Source organism: Asparagus officinalis, chromosome 7, assembly GCF_001876935.1.
Source record: "Asparagus officinalis chromosome 7, Aspof.V1, whole genome shotgun sequence".
NCBI lineage: Eukaryota > Viridiplantae > Streptophyta > Magnoliopsida > Asparagales > Asparagaceae > Asparagus > Asparagus officinalis.
This window is the reverse complement of record NC_033800.1, coordinates 117,091,367-117,108,289: the sequence shown is the minus strand read 5'-3', so window position 1 is coordinate 117,108,289 and position 16,923 is coordinate 117,091,367. Positions and strand designations below refer to the sequence as shown.

The following is a 16,923-nucleotide window of genomic DNA, read 5'->3' as shown; positions in this document are numbered from 1 at the left end:
GCTGGAATAACATAGTTTTGCTGGAATAACATAGTTGTTTGCTGGAACATAGTTTCAGGAGCCAAACAGTAGGCGGAACATAGTTTCAGGAGCCAAACAGTAGGCAAAATAACATAGTGCTTCACAACCATACATAACTCAAACAGTAGGGAAAAAAACATAGTTTGCTGAAAGTTTCAGGAGCCAAACAGTACGCAAAATAACATAGCTTCACAACCAAAAGCATCAGAAACTTGTGCTTCACAACCAAAAGCATCAGAAGCCAAACAACATCAGGAACTTATGCTTCACAACCAAAAGCATCAGGAACTTATGCTTCACAACCAAACAGCATCAGGAACAACACATGCAATAGCAGGAACTTGTGGTGGTTTTTTCTCAACAGGGCCCTGAATGTAAGAAACAAAATTTAATACAACTTATTACAAGAGCATAATTGATGAATATTTACCCCTATAGGTTTGATGCATCACATCATGTTTCTTTGATGCAATCCATACGAATGTGTCAACCCCATCGCATGTAGATCTCCAGGCATTGGAAATTGAGGCTGTAACACATCAATGTAAGCTATGGTGATTAAATCCTATCAGTAATATAGAAAATAAAGATATTGATATAATACATTGGACTATATCTTACCAACTGCATACATTCATTTGTTAATTGTTGTGCCGGCCAACACATCCCTCATTGATGCACAGTATTCGGTTGTGGCATGTAAGCATTTGAACCATGCTATCTTGTGTGTAGGAAAGAACACCCTCTTGTGACTGTGATGGATTGTTGACGGGCACATTAGCATCTCGATCAATTTTCTTCCTTCTTTGCCTACTTGTTGGCTTAATTCTATTTTTCCTAGGCCGACCTTTCCGAGTCTGAGAGAGAGGATCCAATATGTTTTCATTTTCCTCCTTTTCATATTCCCCTAGGCCGACCTTTCCGAGTCTGAGAGAGAGGATCCAATATGTTTTCATTTTCCTCCTTTTCATATTCATTTTCTTCTTCCACAAAATCATGATTCATCGGTACTTCTTTTCCTTTCTGACTTGATTCAGCAAGTTGTATTTCTCTAAATTTGGTGTCTATCCATTTTTTAACAGCCTCACATTCATGGTTGTTTTGAGCAGCAAGATCAGCAACCTCACTAAATACAAGACATAGCTCGTGATAGCGTAATTGTTCAGGTATGACAACCCAAGTATTAAATTTAACTTTCATCTTTGAGTGAGCTCGCCTCACATCCTTTCTCAACCTTCATAAAATGTACTTTTCCGAAAGAAAGCTGACTTCGTGTCGGATAAGAATGGTAAGGGCATGCCTACATACTATGCCTTTAAACACAAATAACTGACAACAACATTGAACTTCATATTCCTTTTCACGAAAGGATATTGTGAAGAATTTAGGAATCCTTTTGCCGCCCTCCAACCGCAAAGTCAAGTCCCGAATGACATACTCAAGCACCCCTGCTCCCTCCTGATAGGTTACAATATCACAATATATCTTACCCGTGAATTCAGCTTGAAACTCTTTAAACTTTGATAAAGTGTAGACTCCCTAAATTTGACTCTCCATATCATAAGTTGTTGCAGTATCTTTTACTTTTGAAAATGACTCTACATCAGCCCACATCTCCTTTTCCGCCTTGCTTCTTAATGCATTTTCATACTACTCAACAAACTGTTTCAGACTTGTTTTTGAATTGACATGTCCATCAAAAAAAGCATTCATGCTTTCACTTCGCTGAGTAGTTGACATTCCTGCCCAAAAACAATTTTTGACAAAATATGGAACCCGTCGATTTCTCTCCTCGTACAATTCACCTAACCAATCACAATCCTCCAATCCATACATGTCAACCATTTCATTCCACTGTTTTTCAAACTCTTGTGGACTTTGTGTGTCATACACCACTCCTTTCATGGTAGAACTGATGGCCTCATATTCAGTGTATCTTCCTAACTTTTCTGAAAACTTCTTCATTATATGCCACAAACACCATCTGTGTCTAGTGTTTGGAAAAACAATCTCAATTGCATTTTTCATGGCTCTTGCTTGGTCAGTTATTATCCCTTGTGGAGCATATCCATCCATGCATTCAACTCACTTCGTAAATAGCCATATGAAAGTCTTTGTATCTTCTTTTGAAATCAACCAACATCCAAGTAAAATTGATTGTCCATGATAGTTAATGCCAACAAATGGTTCAAATGGCATATCATACTTATTTGTTAAGTATGTGGTATCAAAAGTGACGACCTCACCAAACTCTTTGTAAGCTTCTCTGCTCCTACCATCTGCCCAAAATACATTTTTCAAATGATCTTCATCATCCAATTCAATATCAAACTAGAAACCTAAATTTTCTGCCACCATCCTTAAAAAATATTTCATAATCGCTGAAGCATCACCTTTGCCGAGACGTAAACGTCTTGATTCATCAACCAAGTTCCTGCAAGCCTTTTCATCACACAACAGATTTTCATATCCACCAACCTCATGTACCAGTGAGCTAAAATTTTTATTGATTTTGATTCCGGCTTGATCATTCAGATTAATTTGATGTCTAACATGTGCACTAATTCTTCGGTTGCATCGAAAGAAACAACTTTTACTAGGGCTAAGACCATGATTATGCTCCAGAACAACCACAGATATTTCCCATCTTCCGTCCAGATTTAACCTAGCTATTATCTTTGTATTACACCCAACTCTGTAGCTTGCTTGTGGTTTTAGGGGATTTTGACAAGTACTATTATGTTTGCCAGCTCGACCACATACTAAAGTCCTACTTCTAACAATGCCCATTTCATTCTTCCTTCTTGTATGTTTCTTAATTGGAAATCCACTGCTCTTTGCATAGTTTTTATAGAACTCAAACAATTCATCTGGATCATTAAACTCCATCCTAATTTTAGGCTCATTTTGCTCAATCTGTTGATTAGTGTGCTGAGGCAACTCATATCTCCCATCAACCGAGCAATTATTCAAGCCATCACTAACTAAATCATCAAACTCCTCAATATCTGCCATGCCTATTCAAATTGATCATCAATAAACTTTACAGAAAAATAGTTGACAGAAACTGAACAAAGAGTTAACATACCAAAACAATTAGTGGGGGTGGGGGGGGAGAGAAAACTACGAATTATTCTGTATAAGGTTATGATGCTAATGAACACTTGCAGTTGTTTCCTTTTCTTTTAGTTACTTCATCTTTAGAGAAAACAAAAAATTTGTGACCAACTAAATAATAACTACATCATGATTTCCTAGTATGAAGCTCATAAATAAAAACAAAATCCCCACCTTGAAATTAAACACATCACTCTCTCAAGACCCACGAACTTTTAATTAACCAGTAAAAGAACTAGATGGAAAGACCAATTAACCAGTAAAATCCATAGAGTTTTAATGACCCACGAAAAATTTATGGAAAGACCCACGAATTTTTATCTTGTTAACGAGTTTTAAATAAACACAACACAGAGTAAAATCCACAAGACCGCAAAAAAATTCTTGGTTAAGGACGAATTAACCATGCATCACTCCTCAAAACAATCCACAAGACCCACGAAAAATTTCTTGGTTAAGGAAAAATTAACCAGTAAAATTATAATTACCCTCCAAAATCCACAATTTTCACCAATTCATTTCTTATGCTTACTTTGATTGAAATTAAACACATCACTCAAATCAGATTTCTTGTGTTTAGTTTGTAAGTAGATTTCAATTAAACAAGAGGCAAACAGAAATCATATCAAATCAGAGTTAAAGCAGTGAAATTTGTACGAAATCGAGGGTTTTTTATGGATTTCAAAAGAGGAAAGGTACTTGTTTTGAAGTGGGGGGGTGAGAGAGGTCGATCCGATTTTAGGGCTTCTATGGAGAGCTGAGGGGATGGGAGATAGAGGGGACTACGGCGTAGGAGGGGCGGGTCTGCTTCAGGGGGCAGCGGCGACGGAGTTGGGGCTGGGGTTGGGGGAGGGGAGGAGTCTGGAGTGGGTTTCTCTTGGGGAGATGGTTGAAGTGAGGAGAGAGAATAAAATTTGGGGAAGAAAGGGAAGGTCACGGACAGAAATTTTGGGGGTGCTGACGGGGCTGGCTCCACGTAGGCGCGAGCTGAAGTTGCGAGTTAAACAGCGAGCCAAATAGCATTTCTGATCTCAGAAAGAGATCCAGTAAGTCTTAGAAATGAAATCCCTCCTCTCTAATCACAATGATCCAAATAGCACCCTCATAGATGAAGTTCTCTGGCCTTTCAACACCATAGTACACTGTTCTGTTAAATCCCTCTCCCAGCTCATCTCTAGTAGAGGCACCAAATGTGCAGCATACAACTTCATATATATGGAAATCCTTTCTTTCCATCCATGGTCAAGATGTATGGCTTTTATGCAAGCACAAGCTTCAAACTAAAGTCCATCTATCCCTCAAGGGCCGGATAGGAGACACAACATGCTCCTTTTGTCAAGCTGCGACAGAAACGGACTCTCGACCTGCACTGGGGGTGTGCTTTTGCGAAAGAAGCTTGTGATCCCATTCTGTTCAAGCTATGCCTAAATATCAGTTCTCTAGATTTCAACAGCGTGCTTCACTCTTATGGATCCTTTTTGTCAGATAAACAAGGTCATCAGCTCTGGCAAATTCTCTTCCCAATTTTCTGCTGGTGTCTATGAATAGCCCATAATGAACTGATATTTAGGCAAGCTCCTATCTGTCAACAGCTAACGTCTCTTCCTTCGCTATATTCTGGTCAGGTAACAAAGCAAAGAAGAAGGCAAGACATGTTCATGCGACTGCTACTCGGCTTTGACTCCAGGAACTTCATGGGACTGACACTGAAATGGTAGAGGACTATGATCTCAGTTGTGTATATATTGCTAGTTTACATATATATACTTCAAAGATTTTGTCACTTTTTTGTGTATTTTGTCATGATAGAAGTGGATATGGCCACTGTCTAGGTTTGTAAATATTCTTGTGAACGGGTGACTTGGGAGGATTGGCTCACTCTTGATTTGTTGGGAATTTAACGCTGAAACCCCTAATGCAACGGAAACGCAGAATAGAAAAAAGTACACCAAGTTTTAACGAGGTTCGGCAACTGCCTACGTCCTCGGGAGCCACACAGATAATTTCTTATTAATCTAACAAGAAATTACAAATTTAAGAGCAAATCCCTAAACTGAGATTTCTCAACTGAAACACTGTAGCTACAGTGTTAATAATTAAAGGGAATAAACCCCTTTCAAGTCTCACTTGAGATTAAATAAAACCCCTCTTTAATACTCTCTCTCCTTAATCCTTTTCTTAAACTCCCCTCAAACAATTGAGAGCTGGAGTTAAATGACGAAAAGAAAATCGCTGCTGCGATTTGGGTCCGACACCGCCCTTCTTAATATCGGAGCTGGTGCGTCGGGCTCCTGCGCACCATCTTGTCCAACAGGCTCTTCTTGCTGAGGACCCTCTGCATTGGGTTCTTCCGAGAGGTTACTCGGGACATCATCTGCATCTACAAATATTGACTCGCTCTCTGAGTCATTTGTCTTGTGCATGTCCTTGTACATCACCTTCTCGTTGAATATCACATCTCTGCTCCTGATCACTTTCTTGTTTTCGTTGTCCCAAATGCGGTAGCCGAACTCATCTTCACCATAGCCGATGAAAGTGCATTTCTTCGACTTGGGATCAAGCTTATTCCTGCCTTGATCACTAATATGCACGTAAGCTACACAACCGAAAACTTTAAGATGTGAGAGTTTTACCTTATTTCCGCACCATACCTCCTCTGGTATTCTGTGCTCCAATGGAACCGATGGACCTCGGTTGATTAAGTAAGCAGCTTCTGTAGTGGATAGGGTAACGATCTTCTGTACTTGTGACATCCAACTAACAGCTGTAGTTCCAATGGTGAATACATAGCCGGTGGTGCTTCTTTGGTGATCGACTTCACCGCCGAAGTCTGCATCTACGTACCCTTGCACTTCTACCTCTCCCTTATCTTAAACTCCCCTCAAACAATTGAGAGCTGGAGTTAAATGACGAAAAGAAAATCGCTGCTGCGATTTGGGTCCGACACCGCCGCTGAAGAAATCCACACGAGGGAGAGAGAGATCGGAGGAGAGAAGCCAAAATCGCTGCTGCGATTTTTGTGCCGCCGCCAGAAGAATCAAGTCGGAGGGGGGATAAATCTTCGGCCTGATAAAAAACCCTAGGGCAGATGGAGGTTTCTTATATAGGGGAAGATGACAGGCTGGCGACAACCTGTCGCCAGCGTCGAAGGGTGCGTTCGTCGGGGTCGCGTTCGTCGAGGGGTGCGTTCGTCGAAGATCGCGTTCGTCGAGGGGTGCGTTCGCCTGCGTCATCTGGAGCTCGTCGGAGCTCCTCGCCGGCCCCACACTTTCCGAGAGTGATCATCGATAAAAGTCACGAAGTAGTGTTTTCCACCAATGGACGCGATGGCTGTTGGTCCCCGCACATCTGAGTGAACGAGCTCTAGCTTCTGCTTCCTGGGGGTTTTGCCACTTGTCTGAAAGCTGACTCTCTTCTGCTTTCCAAGTATACATTCTTCACACATATCCATCTCCACTGACTGCAGTCCTGGGAGTTTCCCCTTTGTGTGCATGATTTTCATCCCCTTCTCACTCATATATAACTGGACTGATATCTTTTGAAGTAGCAACAGTGGTCTGCGTTGCACTTCTGGAAACCTTCCTTGTGTATAAAGCCGTCAAACTTCTTGTACCACTGTCTTGGGGCTTGCTTCAGGCCATACAAGCTCTTTTTGAGTCTGCACACCAGGTTCTTCTTCTTTTCTTCTGAGAAATCTTCTGGCTGGTGCATGTATATCTCCTTGCCACAGCTTTGAGGTCTCATTGCCTGCTGCAACTGAGATCAAACAACGTGCACCTGCTGTCATATATAGGGTACCAATCTTTCTGCCTCGGGCAATCGTCATTGCGCCCTTTGAGATCTTCCAATCATCTCCGTGGAAGGTCGTAGTATATCCTTCGCCAGCCAACTGGCCTACGGATATTAAATTCTTTCTCAGGTCGGGAATATGCCTGACATCCTTCAGCTCCCATACTGACCCGTTCAACTTAATTTTCACCACGCCTTTGCCCACTATAGCACACGGTTGATCATCACCAAGATATACGTATCCAAGTTTTCCGGGGGTATACTTCTCGAAGAATTCTTTCTGAGAGGTAGCATGGAACGACGCTCCTGAATCTAACACCCAAGATTCCTCCTTGCTCTCCAAAGAGCATATCAATGCGTCGTCTCCTCCTGAAGTGGATGTGACATTCACCTCTGCCTTTGCCTCCTTCTCTTTCTGTGCACTCTTGCACTGATTCTTGTAATGCCCGGTCTTTCCACAATTCCAACACTCGATAGCCTTCGAGCTGTTGCTTGGATTCCTTGATTTGGACCTCCTGTCCTTTGATCTACCTCTGAAGTTTGATTTTCCTCGTCCGTTTCTGGTTGAATTTCTACCTCTTGACTCTGTATGCAATACTGAAGAGGTTGTAGCTTCACCCGTTTCTCTCCGTCGGATCTCCTCACTGAGAACCAAATCACGAACGTCGCCGAACTTCAACTTTTTCTTTCCCGACGAGCTACTCACAGCTGTGACTGTAGCGTTCCAACTCTCTGGTAGGGAAGACAACAATATCAACGCCCGAACTTCTTCATCAAACTCAATCTCAACTGAACTCAATTGGGTTGTAACCGTATTAAGTTCATTGAGGTGTTGTGCTACTGACGCGCCTTCCGCCATTTTCAGATTGAATAACCACCGCATTAAATGAACTTTATTTGCGGCTGATGGCTTCTCATACATATTTGAGAGAGCTGGCATAAGACCTGCCGTGGTCTTCTCCTTCGCTATGTTGAACGCAACATTGCGAGTCAACGTCAATCTGATAACTCCGAGGGCTTGTCTATCTAGAAGGTTCCACTCTTCTTCCTTCATAGAATCTGGCTTCTTCCCCGATAGTGGTTGATACAGATTTTTCTGATACAGATAATCCTCTATCTGCATTTTCCAGAATCCGAAATCTGTTCCATCAAATTTCTCAAGTCTCATTTTTGCCTCATCTGTGGCCATGGCTCCCACTTGAATCTGACTTGTTCTAGATCGTTTCACGCTCTGATACCAGTTGTTGGGAATCTAACGCCGAAATCCCTAATGCAACAGAAACGCAGCTGCGATTTCAATGGAGAGGAAAAGAACGCTGCTGCGTTTCTGGGAGTTCCGCCGCCAGAGAAAATCGGGGAAGGGGGGAGAAGCTCAGCGCCGCACAGCTCTAAAAAACCCTAGGGCATCGGGTTTCTTATATAGGGGAAGATGACAGGCTGGCGACAACCTGTCGCCAGCGTCGAAGGGTGCGTTCGTCGGGGTCGCGTTCGTCGAGGGGTGCGTTCGTCGGGGTCGCGTTCGTCGAGGGGTGCGTTCGTCGAAGATCGCGTTCGTCGAGGGGTGCGTTCGCCTGCGTCATCTGGAGCTCATCGGAGCTCCTCGCCGGCGGAGGTTGGTTTCCACCCCCAAATCTAACATGATTCAGGTTTCAATTGACGTCAAAAAAATATTTTCGTAACTCCTAAGACATAGTGTTGAACAAAGAGTCAAAAACGTTTATTATTTCTTTGCAAATGACGTAACTGACAATGAGCTATAGCTTGTTTTAAATAAAACAACGATAAGAAGGTATTATTCTGCTGTAAGAAGATATATATAATTTCAAGTAAGGAGCTAAAATTTGCACAGTCAACATCTTTGAATTAAGGTTATATATATTATTCCGATACTTATTTCTAAGGTTTAAATTTCAATAAACCCCATTAAGATTTAACCTTCAACACATAACTCCAAAAGGTTTGAAACTCTCATTAAAATTTCCAATAAGTTTGGAAAATTTAGAAAATCCCAAAAATGTTTTGATTTTTTACACTTAACACCAATAATGACATTAGCCATATTTTGAGTTTCCAAACAGGGAATATCACATTCACATAACATCATAAAGTAGTCGTTGGTTATTTTAATCTAGTGGGGGAGAATGTACAGATACATTAATTAAATATGCAAAGTTTGGAGTACATCGGAAAATGTAATAGATTCGGGGATATAGGGAAAATACCCTTTTTAGTTTTGTCCCCCGCATCATTATAATTGCTAATTCCTCCAATTTGCTTTACTTCCTTTAAATTTTACCCGCTCGACTCAACTACTATTGAAAATTTCCTTTGGCTTTACCAAGTTTGGTGCATCAAAACGCTTGAAATTCTAGGATCCACAAGTTACCCACCATTAGGTCTCCTGTCAATGTTTCAAATAACTTGTTAGCCAAATTCAGAAGGGGGGAAAAAAAGAAACACCTCATGGCAGCATATCAATGGATGAACTAAAACAAAAAATTAAGGAGAAAGAGAGAGACAATTAATAAATGTAGAAACTTATGAAATTGAGCTTGTAATGTGGATCATACAAATGTCTACGCTTGGCTAACGTCTTGTTTAATGTAAGTCCAACAAGAAATTCATTAGGATTCCAGAAGTCAACAATTTGGGCATATTCCAAGATATATCCGGCATTAATTAGATTGATGGTCTCCATTGGCTAAACGACAACGATTGGAAGTTCTTTTAGAACACAACAAGATTGAAATCTGGATCAAGTAGGACTTCAGAAACACAGATCAATACTACAGAAAATCTTACCGCGGCGTAAGTTATCCTACTGCAACAGACACCACAACATCCAATACGTAACGTATAGCCTTTATCCGAAGTCAACCCTTTTATTTGGCTTTCAGTTTAAGTTCCCTTGAGCACAAATCTCTATAGTTGAGGCAGTTTTATCAGAATTTTTTTTAAAAAGATCTGTTCATGATCATTCATTTCGTTTATATTAGTGTAATTATTTTTTTGGAAAAAAACGGAAACTTGGTTAAAGAATTCCTACTAAGGGCGTGTTTGGATTGGCGGTAACAAGGTGTATGGGAAGTTATGGTAGGATTTAACTTTGTTTGGGGGATCAAATTGGGCTAGGTATTGGGAGAAAGAAAGGAGGAGAGAAAACCCCTTTTTTTTCTTCCTCCCACTTTGGGGTGTAATCAGGGGTGAAGGTAAAGGAGGTGAACAAAGCAATTGTAGAGAGACAAATTTACCCTCTATTAAGAACTAACGACAACATAACTTAATAACATGTAGGGGTATTATGTCATTTATATATATTCTCTTCTCTTCCCTTCCCTTCGTTTTATTACACTTTCCAAGCGGGATGAAATAAGTTCCTCTTGATTCCCCTTACTAAATTCCCAAACAAGTTGTACATGTTACCTTCCCTTCCCTTAGGGCCCGTTTGGATAATAGAAGTATTAGAAGTAAGAAGTAGGTTATAGAAGTAACTTTCAAAGCTATGAAGTAGGAAGTAGTGGAAATAGTATTTTATTTTTTTTTGTTTGTTTCATATATTTTTAGAAGTAATAGAAGTAGAACTTCTTCCTCTTCATTTACTTTTTTTGTTTGGATAACATTTGAAAATATTACTAGGAAGTAATTTTATCATTGAAAAGTTGTTAGAAGTAACTAATAAAGGAAATATTAAAAAAAAATTATTTATGTCTTAATCCATATGCATTTCAACTACTTCTGAGCTACTTCTGGTTATTGAGGATTGGAAAAATATTTTGGAAGTAAGGATGACACGTAGGCGCCACATAAGCATTTAGAGAAGTGATTGGAAAAATATTTTGGAAGTAAGGATGACACGTAGGCGCCACATAAGCATTTAGAGAAGTATTGGAAGTAAGTTTTTCATGACACGTAGGCGCCACATAAGCATTTAGAGAAGTATTGGAAGTAAGTTTTTCAGAGAACCAAACATATTTTTTTGCTTGGAAGTAGCAGAAATAGTTTTTACTTTTTTTACTTCAGCTACTTTACAATTACTTTCATGCAAACAAACAGACCCTTAGCTTCTCCTAGGTTCCTTTAACTTTCCTTCACTCACATCAAATCCAAATAAGTCCTTGAGCACAAATTTCTATAGTTGAGGTAGTTTTATCATAATATTAAATAAAAGATTTGTTCATGATCATTCATTTCGTTTATATTAGTATAAATTTTTTTGGCAAAAATGGATATTCGGTTACAAATTCCTACGTTTAAGGGTTCTTCATCCCAATCCCAGTCTCAAGGAAGTCGGCAAGGGTATTTGAACCTAGAACTATTGAGAGCACAGAGCAAACTCAACCAACCATCCTAGCGAACCCCCTTGGGTATAATTACCAGTTATTTACCTAAATAATATATCAGCTTAATTGTATCTTACAAAATTATAGTCAAATTGAGTTTTCCCCAACTCTAATCTCATGTGGAAGAGAAGGTAGTTTCTTCTTATTTTTCTTATCTTCTAAATACAATTTGGAGATGACTACTCCTATTACCATACACCGCAAATCAGTTAAACTCCTTATTGTTAGAATATAAAAATATCTCTCCATCTTCATCACAACTTTGGAGATTTGGTGAAGTATCACAGACTTTAAGATAGTATCAATGCAACCTATGTTCAAATCCCACCAAGCACAAATTTAAAGCGGGTTTTTTAAATTTTAACACCATTGCATGAGCCTCACATGTTACTATGTTCAGGTTTTGGCCCATAAAAGGAACCCTCAACCTTTATGGACTAAAACATGGTATTAGAACAACCTATGTTCAAATCTCACCGGCTATAAATTTAAAGTGGGTTTTCTAATAAAAAAAATTGCACTATTTCATGAGTCCAGGTTTTGGGCCTTGAAAAGGGCACTCAACCTACCTAATGTTTATGGATTTTAAGACTTATAATTCTTAACAATTGGGAACAAACTTTGAGAGGAAATTCGCTCTAAAATAATATTTGAGTAGAATAACTCATTACTTCTGTGATGCATCCCCACTTATATTAGTGTATATGAAATAATGAGAGACGATAGCATGTCTAGCACATATCTCACATGCTTATCAAAACAAAGTAAATTGTGACTATCAATCGAAGACAGACGTTATCATATAAACATCACCTACTTATATAAAAGAAATCTATTTAAGAAATCTATTTCTTTGACAATAATTGTAATTACTGACCAAAACAAACACTCTCATATGATAACTGTGAGCTTCGAGATATACAAAAGTATTGCTTCAACAAATTCATCCATAAAATGCTAAACTAAATTTATTTACCGGTATGAGGATAAATAAGTCTATCCAATAACTGGAATATATGATTCTCAACCAAAATGTGGGGAAAAAAGACTGTCTCTACAACTAATAAGAACAATGTAAGTTTACATCCAATATTATGAATAATATTTAGCAGACTCATCAATAGCGTGGCAAAAACGGTTATAAAACCACATTGAATCAGCTTCTACAGCATAACCATCCTGATTCCGGTGCCAACTATAGTAGGCATGAGTTCTGTTCTTGATATCGAAAGTGGCATGTCCAAAGCTTGCTTCTCTATACGCAGAGTAGCTGGGTTGTGGCTCTGTCATGCTGCAAATTAAATGGAAATAAATGCTCATCAATTTCAGGTGTAAGTTTCAAGTGTCCAAGTTACATCACGCAAATTACAATTGAAAGATAATCCTTCAAGGTGGATACTTATTTTTGGGTTAGTTTTGCAAAACCATCATGCACTATTAGGGGTTTCGCACACACCATAGTTTTTCTAATTAAAGAAAAATATTTTTTTTTTTAAATTTCCTACGGTAACAGAGATATGTTGGTGAAAGTTGGCATCACATGCACACACGCGAAAAAAAATTAGGACATTTTTTTCTTGTTTAGTTTGCTTAAGCATAGGATAAATTTCAAACGCTTCGTCATTAGGATAGTTTTCTGATATAGTATGTATTATCTCTAATAAAGCTATTTCATAATAGTTTATCCTAGCTCTTTTCTGAATAAACTATAAGAAAAAAGGGTTGGTTACTATATAGACATACTTAGTGGCAAGTCCTTCGAGGTTTCCTCCATCACCGATAGTTATGTACACAGGAGCCGATTGATCAGGAGTTGGCATGCATTCCCCATTCACAATGTTGTATGCGATATTTGATATGCGTTCCTGAATTTAATAGGTACAAATTGTGTCAGAAAAAGAAATTATAATAATGCATTACCAAAGGTTAGAAAAACAGTAGAGATACTTACGCTGCGTTCATAGGCATGTACATGACCTGCAAACACGACATCCACTTTATATTTTACAAACCATGATTCAAACATAACTCTCATTGATTCTCCTTCCATGTAATGATAGTTGTAGCTATTGTACCATGGCGAATGCAAAAGAACAATAAGCCACGGTGTTTCTGTTCTGTTAACTTTTGGCAGCTCAGCTTCAAGCCACTTGTATTGAGGAGTGTATTTACCTGGAAGGAGAAAGGATATACACTTGTAAGTACCATTGGAGAAGGATTTACACAAGACTATATGTATTTCTTGATGTTAAGAATGTTTCTAGTCAAAAAATGCAAAATTTTACATTCATTTACATTGAATTGCTACAATTTAAAAGCAAACAAATGGACAATGTAAGTTTGATAATACAAGTTTATTCTGAATAGTAAGGATATTATAATATGAATGGCTATTACTAAATATCTCTAACTAACGGTTATTAATGCTCAAATACCAAACAGATTTCTGAGGAATTCATACCGTAAGCTGAATATGATGCAAGAACAATGATATGTGCTGAGGCCCGCCTGATGGAGTACCAGAATGGGGATGTGCTTCCAGAAGCTTTATAGGGAACATGGTACCTATGCCTATATGGCTTGAATGGCTTGGTCTCACCCTGCAAGAAAATTATGAACATTTGTAATGATTAATTTCTAAATAAAAAACTGCCAAATCTCCATACTCTGTCAATGTAGTTAAATAGAGAGCACTAGATTTTTTTTTCACTACTAAAGATGGTTAACTTTTTTATGGTCAACAACGAAGCCAAAAGCCCAACATAAGAATCAGTATGTTCTTGGAAATAGCATCACTTATTACTACAGACATGTGCATGATGGTCTAAGATGTGATATGAACAGAGAGTTTTTTTTTCAGATTCCTCAAACAAAACATCAATCCTGAAACTTTCAGTGGAATTGGAAACTATAACATAGAGGAAGAGTATAATGGGTTTTTTTTTTTTTGTACTTACGATTTCAGGAGCAAAATCAAGCTCATGGTTTCCTGCAGTCCAAATCCAAGGCTGATAAGCTGTGCTCCTCTCCACAAATCTCCCCCAAGTATCCCATCTCTCATTATCATGATTCGGGTAATTATCCGCATAAGAGAGATCACCAACAAACAGCACAGTCTGTCCTTTAATTGGGTTATTCTCGTAATGAGTAAGTGTACTGTTGGAATCATAACTCTGCCCAAGATCGCCTGATTATAATGTTAAATAATGAGAAATAAGCATGTACCATTATAGAATCAATGTGGGTACATCAGCCAAACTAATGATCATTATAAGAAGCACCGCGTCTTATTTCTTTTAGTGCTAGAATACATATTTTATTAAATGGGTATGGCTACTTCGAATTTAACATTATCAAAATGTAAGTGATGTAAACAGATATAGTCTTGTTACCAACAACTAGAAAGGTGAGATCTTGCATAAAAACAAATGAGAAAGCTAGCGATAAAGCCAAATGCAGAAGGTTCATCTCATAATGTCCTATTGAAATAATGACTGTCCTGGAAATATGATATGGTGAGGAACGTGGATCAAAAGAAGCACAAGGGGATCTATTCACACAAGACAGAAATACATCTATCAAAATATATGACCATGCAAAGAATAACTCCAATTCTTTCTTCTTTTGGTAATGTAATGAAAGGTTCATTAGAAGATATGGCTACTTCGAATGTATGCATATTACATTATCGAAAAGGCAATTGATTTAAGGTCATATAGTACCATTACCAATGATTATAAAGGCGATATCTTGCATAAAATAAACGAAAAAGGGTACCTATAAGGCCAAAGGTATAAGGAACATCAGGGCCAACTTGAGGAGGAGTAATGAACCAAAATCTTCTAGGTGAATGATCGATTCCAACCTCATAGTAATATTTCACGTTGTGCTGCAAAAGAACAAATGCTCTTCAACTCCAAATTCCAAAAAGAAATTACCCCTAGAAAGGAGTCATAAATTTGCTAAATAAACCACCTTCAATCTTCGTAGAGTACAATGATGGATAAAGCCTGAAGTGTAGTTATAGTATGTATAGTTAGTAACTCTGCCTTCAGCTGAGAACTCAAGATTGTGCTCGGATGTGCCGTAGAGTACTTTGCTTGAACCTCGCTCATCTTGGGTCACCCATGATATTGTCATGGCTCCACCATTAAGGCTACCTTGAGTTATATGAACCTTCAGAAATTAAAAAGCTCACCAAATTTATATATGAACAGCAAAGAATTATGTAGTTGATATATGAACTCTTAAGCTATAAACACTTGCATTGTCAGCATCTAATGAAGAGTCAAAGCATATGATTAAAGGTATACGAACCTAAAAGGTTTTAGGTGCAACGCTACAACTTGTACAAGCTAGAAAAGTGATCATCATGATTAACATACCAAAGTGGAAACTAGAAGTGGCATAAACCAATAAAATAAAGCAAAAATTGACGAGAATAAACGAATCCAAAAAAGATGAGCAGACGATGGGCAACAGAATCAAACATCACTGAACAAAAGGGGTAGCAATCCATTGAGTGTAATATGGTATAAAAGAGTAACAAATTAAGATAAAAAATCATTGGTCGTGAAACAAACAGAACGAGAGCCTCAGGTTTTGAGGAAAAAGTGCATACAGGCGACCCATAAAAAATTGAGTTAAACCAAAGCAAAACAAAATCGAGAGTACGTTGCCCATAAAAAACTGTGATCCCCCAAAAACAGTTCTAATCTACGAACGAAAGACCCAGAACGGAGCAGAACAAGATTTACAGACTACCCAATTGGAATAAAAATTAAGAATAAAATCAATAAATTCCAAATAGAAAAAGAAATAATCAAAGCATGGGTTTTCTTCACAAAACAAATATAAATCACCTGCTGAGGTGCATTGTAACCAGGAGGCACTCTGAAGACATCACTATCCAGTGGCATATCAATGGCCTTCTCAACTTTCCTAACAAAAGAACTCGTCTTTCCTCCATTACAATTACCAGCAAAGCTCAAAACTAAAGCAAGCAAAAGAGGGAGACGATAAAAATAATAACAGTAATTAGAAGAAGAAGAAGAAGGAGAAGAAGAACCCATCTCCCTCTAATCTCTTGGGTATTAGTTGCTCTGGGCTAGCACACGCCAAACGCTGGCTTAAATAGAGAAGCAAAGAGTCATGATTTAAGGGGAATATCCTGAAAAGGTTCGAATTATAGAGGTGTTGAAATTATGGATGGATAAAGAATGGTAGGATTATTAATGCAATTACAAAATCTATGCATAGGAGGGACAAACGTAATTAGTGAAGAGAGAGAGAGAGAGAAATTGTCGAGGAGGAGAGACTCTTTTACTCGGCTTTTTATTAGAAAATACGACATATGGCCCATCATGGGGAGGACAAAAGAGGGGATTAGGCGGAGGCGGCTGGATTATGAATCTCTTAGTACTCTTGTAACATATATACCAGAGTTTTTATTGTCTCTTTTTTGCTAAAAACAAACAAATTTTACAATTTTGTCCTAATACAGATTTTGTGTTCTGATTCTCATATATGCTTTAGTACAGAACAAGAATTTTATAATAATCATACTTTCTTTAAAAACATGACTTTGGTAAAATCTTTTGGTACACAAAAATACCATTAACTCAAATACTAATCCATAGACCTAAATTATCTAATC

General features: G+C 38.3%; 2 protein-coding genes across 2 annotated transcripts; both read right to left on the bottom strand.

Annotated features, from left to right (window-relative positions):
- On the bottom strand, positions 2,107-3,036 carry LOC109847676 (protein FAR1-RELATED SEQUENCE 5-like). Its single transcript, XM_020416907.1, has 2 exons — positions 2,415-3,036; positions 2,107-2,300 (listed from the first exon to the last, which is right to left on the bottom strand). The coding sequence occupies exons 1-2, from the start codon at positions 3,034-3,036 to the stop codon at positions 2,107-2,109; spliced, it is 816 nt and encodes a 271-aa protein (XP_020272496.1).
- On the bottom strand, positions 12,210-16,554 carry LOC109849696 (purple acid phosphatase 2). Its single transcript, XM_020419556.1, has 8 exons — positions 16,130-16,554; positions 15,243-15,443; positions 15,045-15,156; positions 14,225-14,454; positions 13,729-13,867; positions 13,219-13,439; positions 13,011-13,132; positions 12,210-12,558 (listed from the first exon to the last, which is right to left on the bottom strand). Exons 1-8 carry the CDS (start codon positions 16,337-16,339, stop codon positions 12,360-12,362), a joined length of 1,434 nt encoding a protein of 477 aa, XP_020275145.1. The 5' UTR covers positions 16,340-16,554; the 3' UTR covers positions 12,210-12,359.

Excerpts from the sequence above, each read along its gene's own strand:
- LOC109847676 (XM_020416907.1), bottom strand. The coding sequence starts at position 3,036 with ATGGCAGATATTGAGGAGTTTGATGATTTAGTTAGTGATGGCTTGAAT. Across the intron at positions 2,301-2,414 it reads ACGTTTACGTCTCGGCAAAG|ATGGTAGGAGCAGAGAAGCT; the intron begins GTGATGCTTCAG and ends TATTTTGGGCAG.
- LOC109849696 (XM_020419556.1), bottom strand. The coding sequence starts at position 16,339 with ATGGGTTCTTCTTCTCCTTCTTCTTCTTCTTCTAATTACTGTTATTAT. Across the intron at positions 15,157-15,242 it reads GTACTCTACGAAGATTGAAG|CACAACGTGAAATATTACTA; the intron begins GTGGTTTATTTA and ends GTTCTTTTGCAG. Across the intron at positions 14,455-15,044 it reads TTATACCTTTGGCCTTATAG|GCGATCTTGGGCAGAGTTAT; the intron begins GTACCCTTTTTC and ends CATTATAATCAG.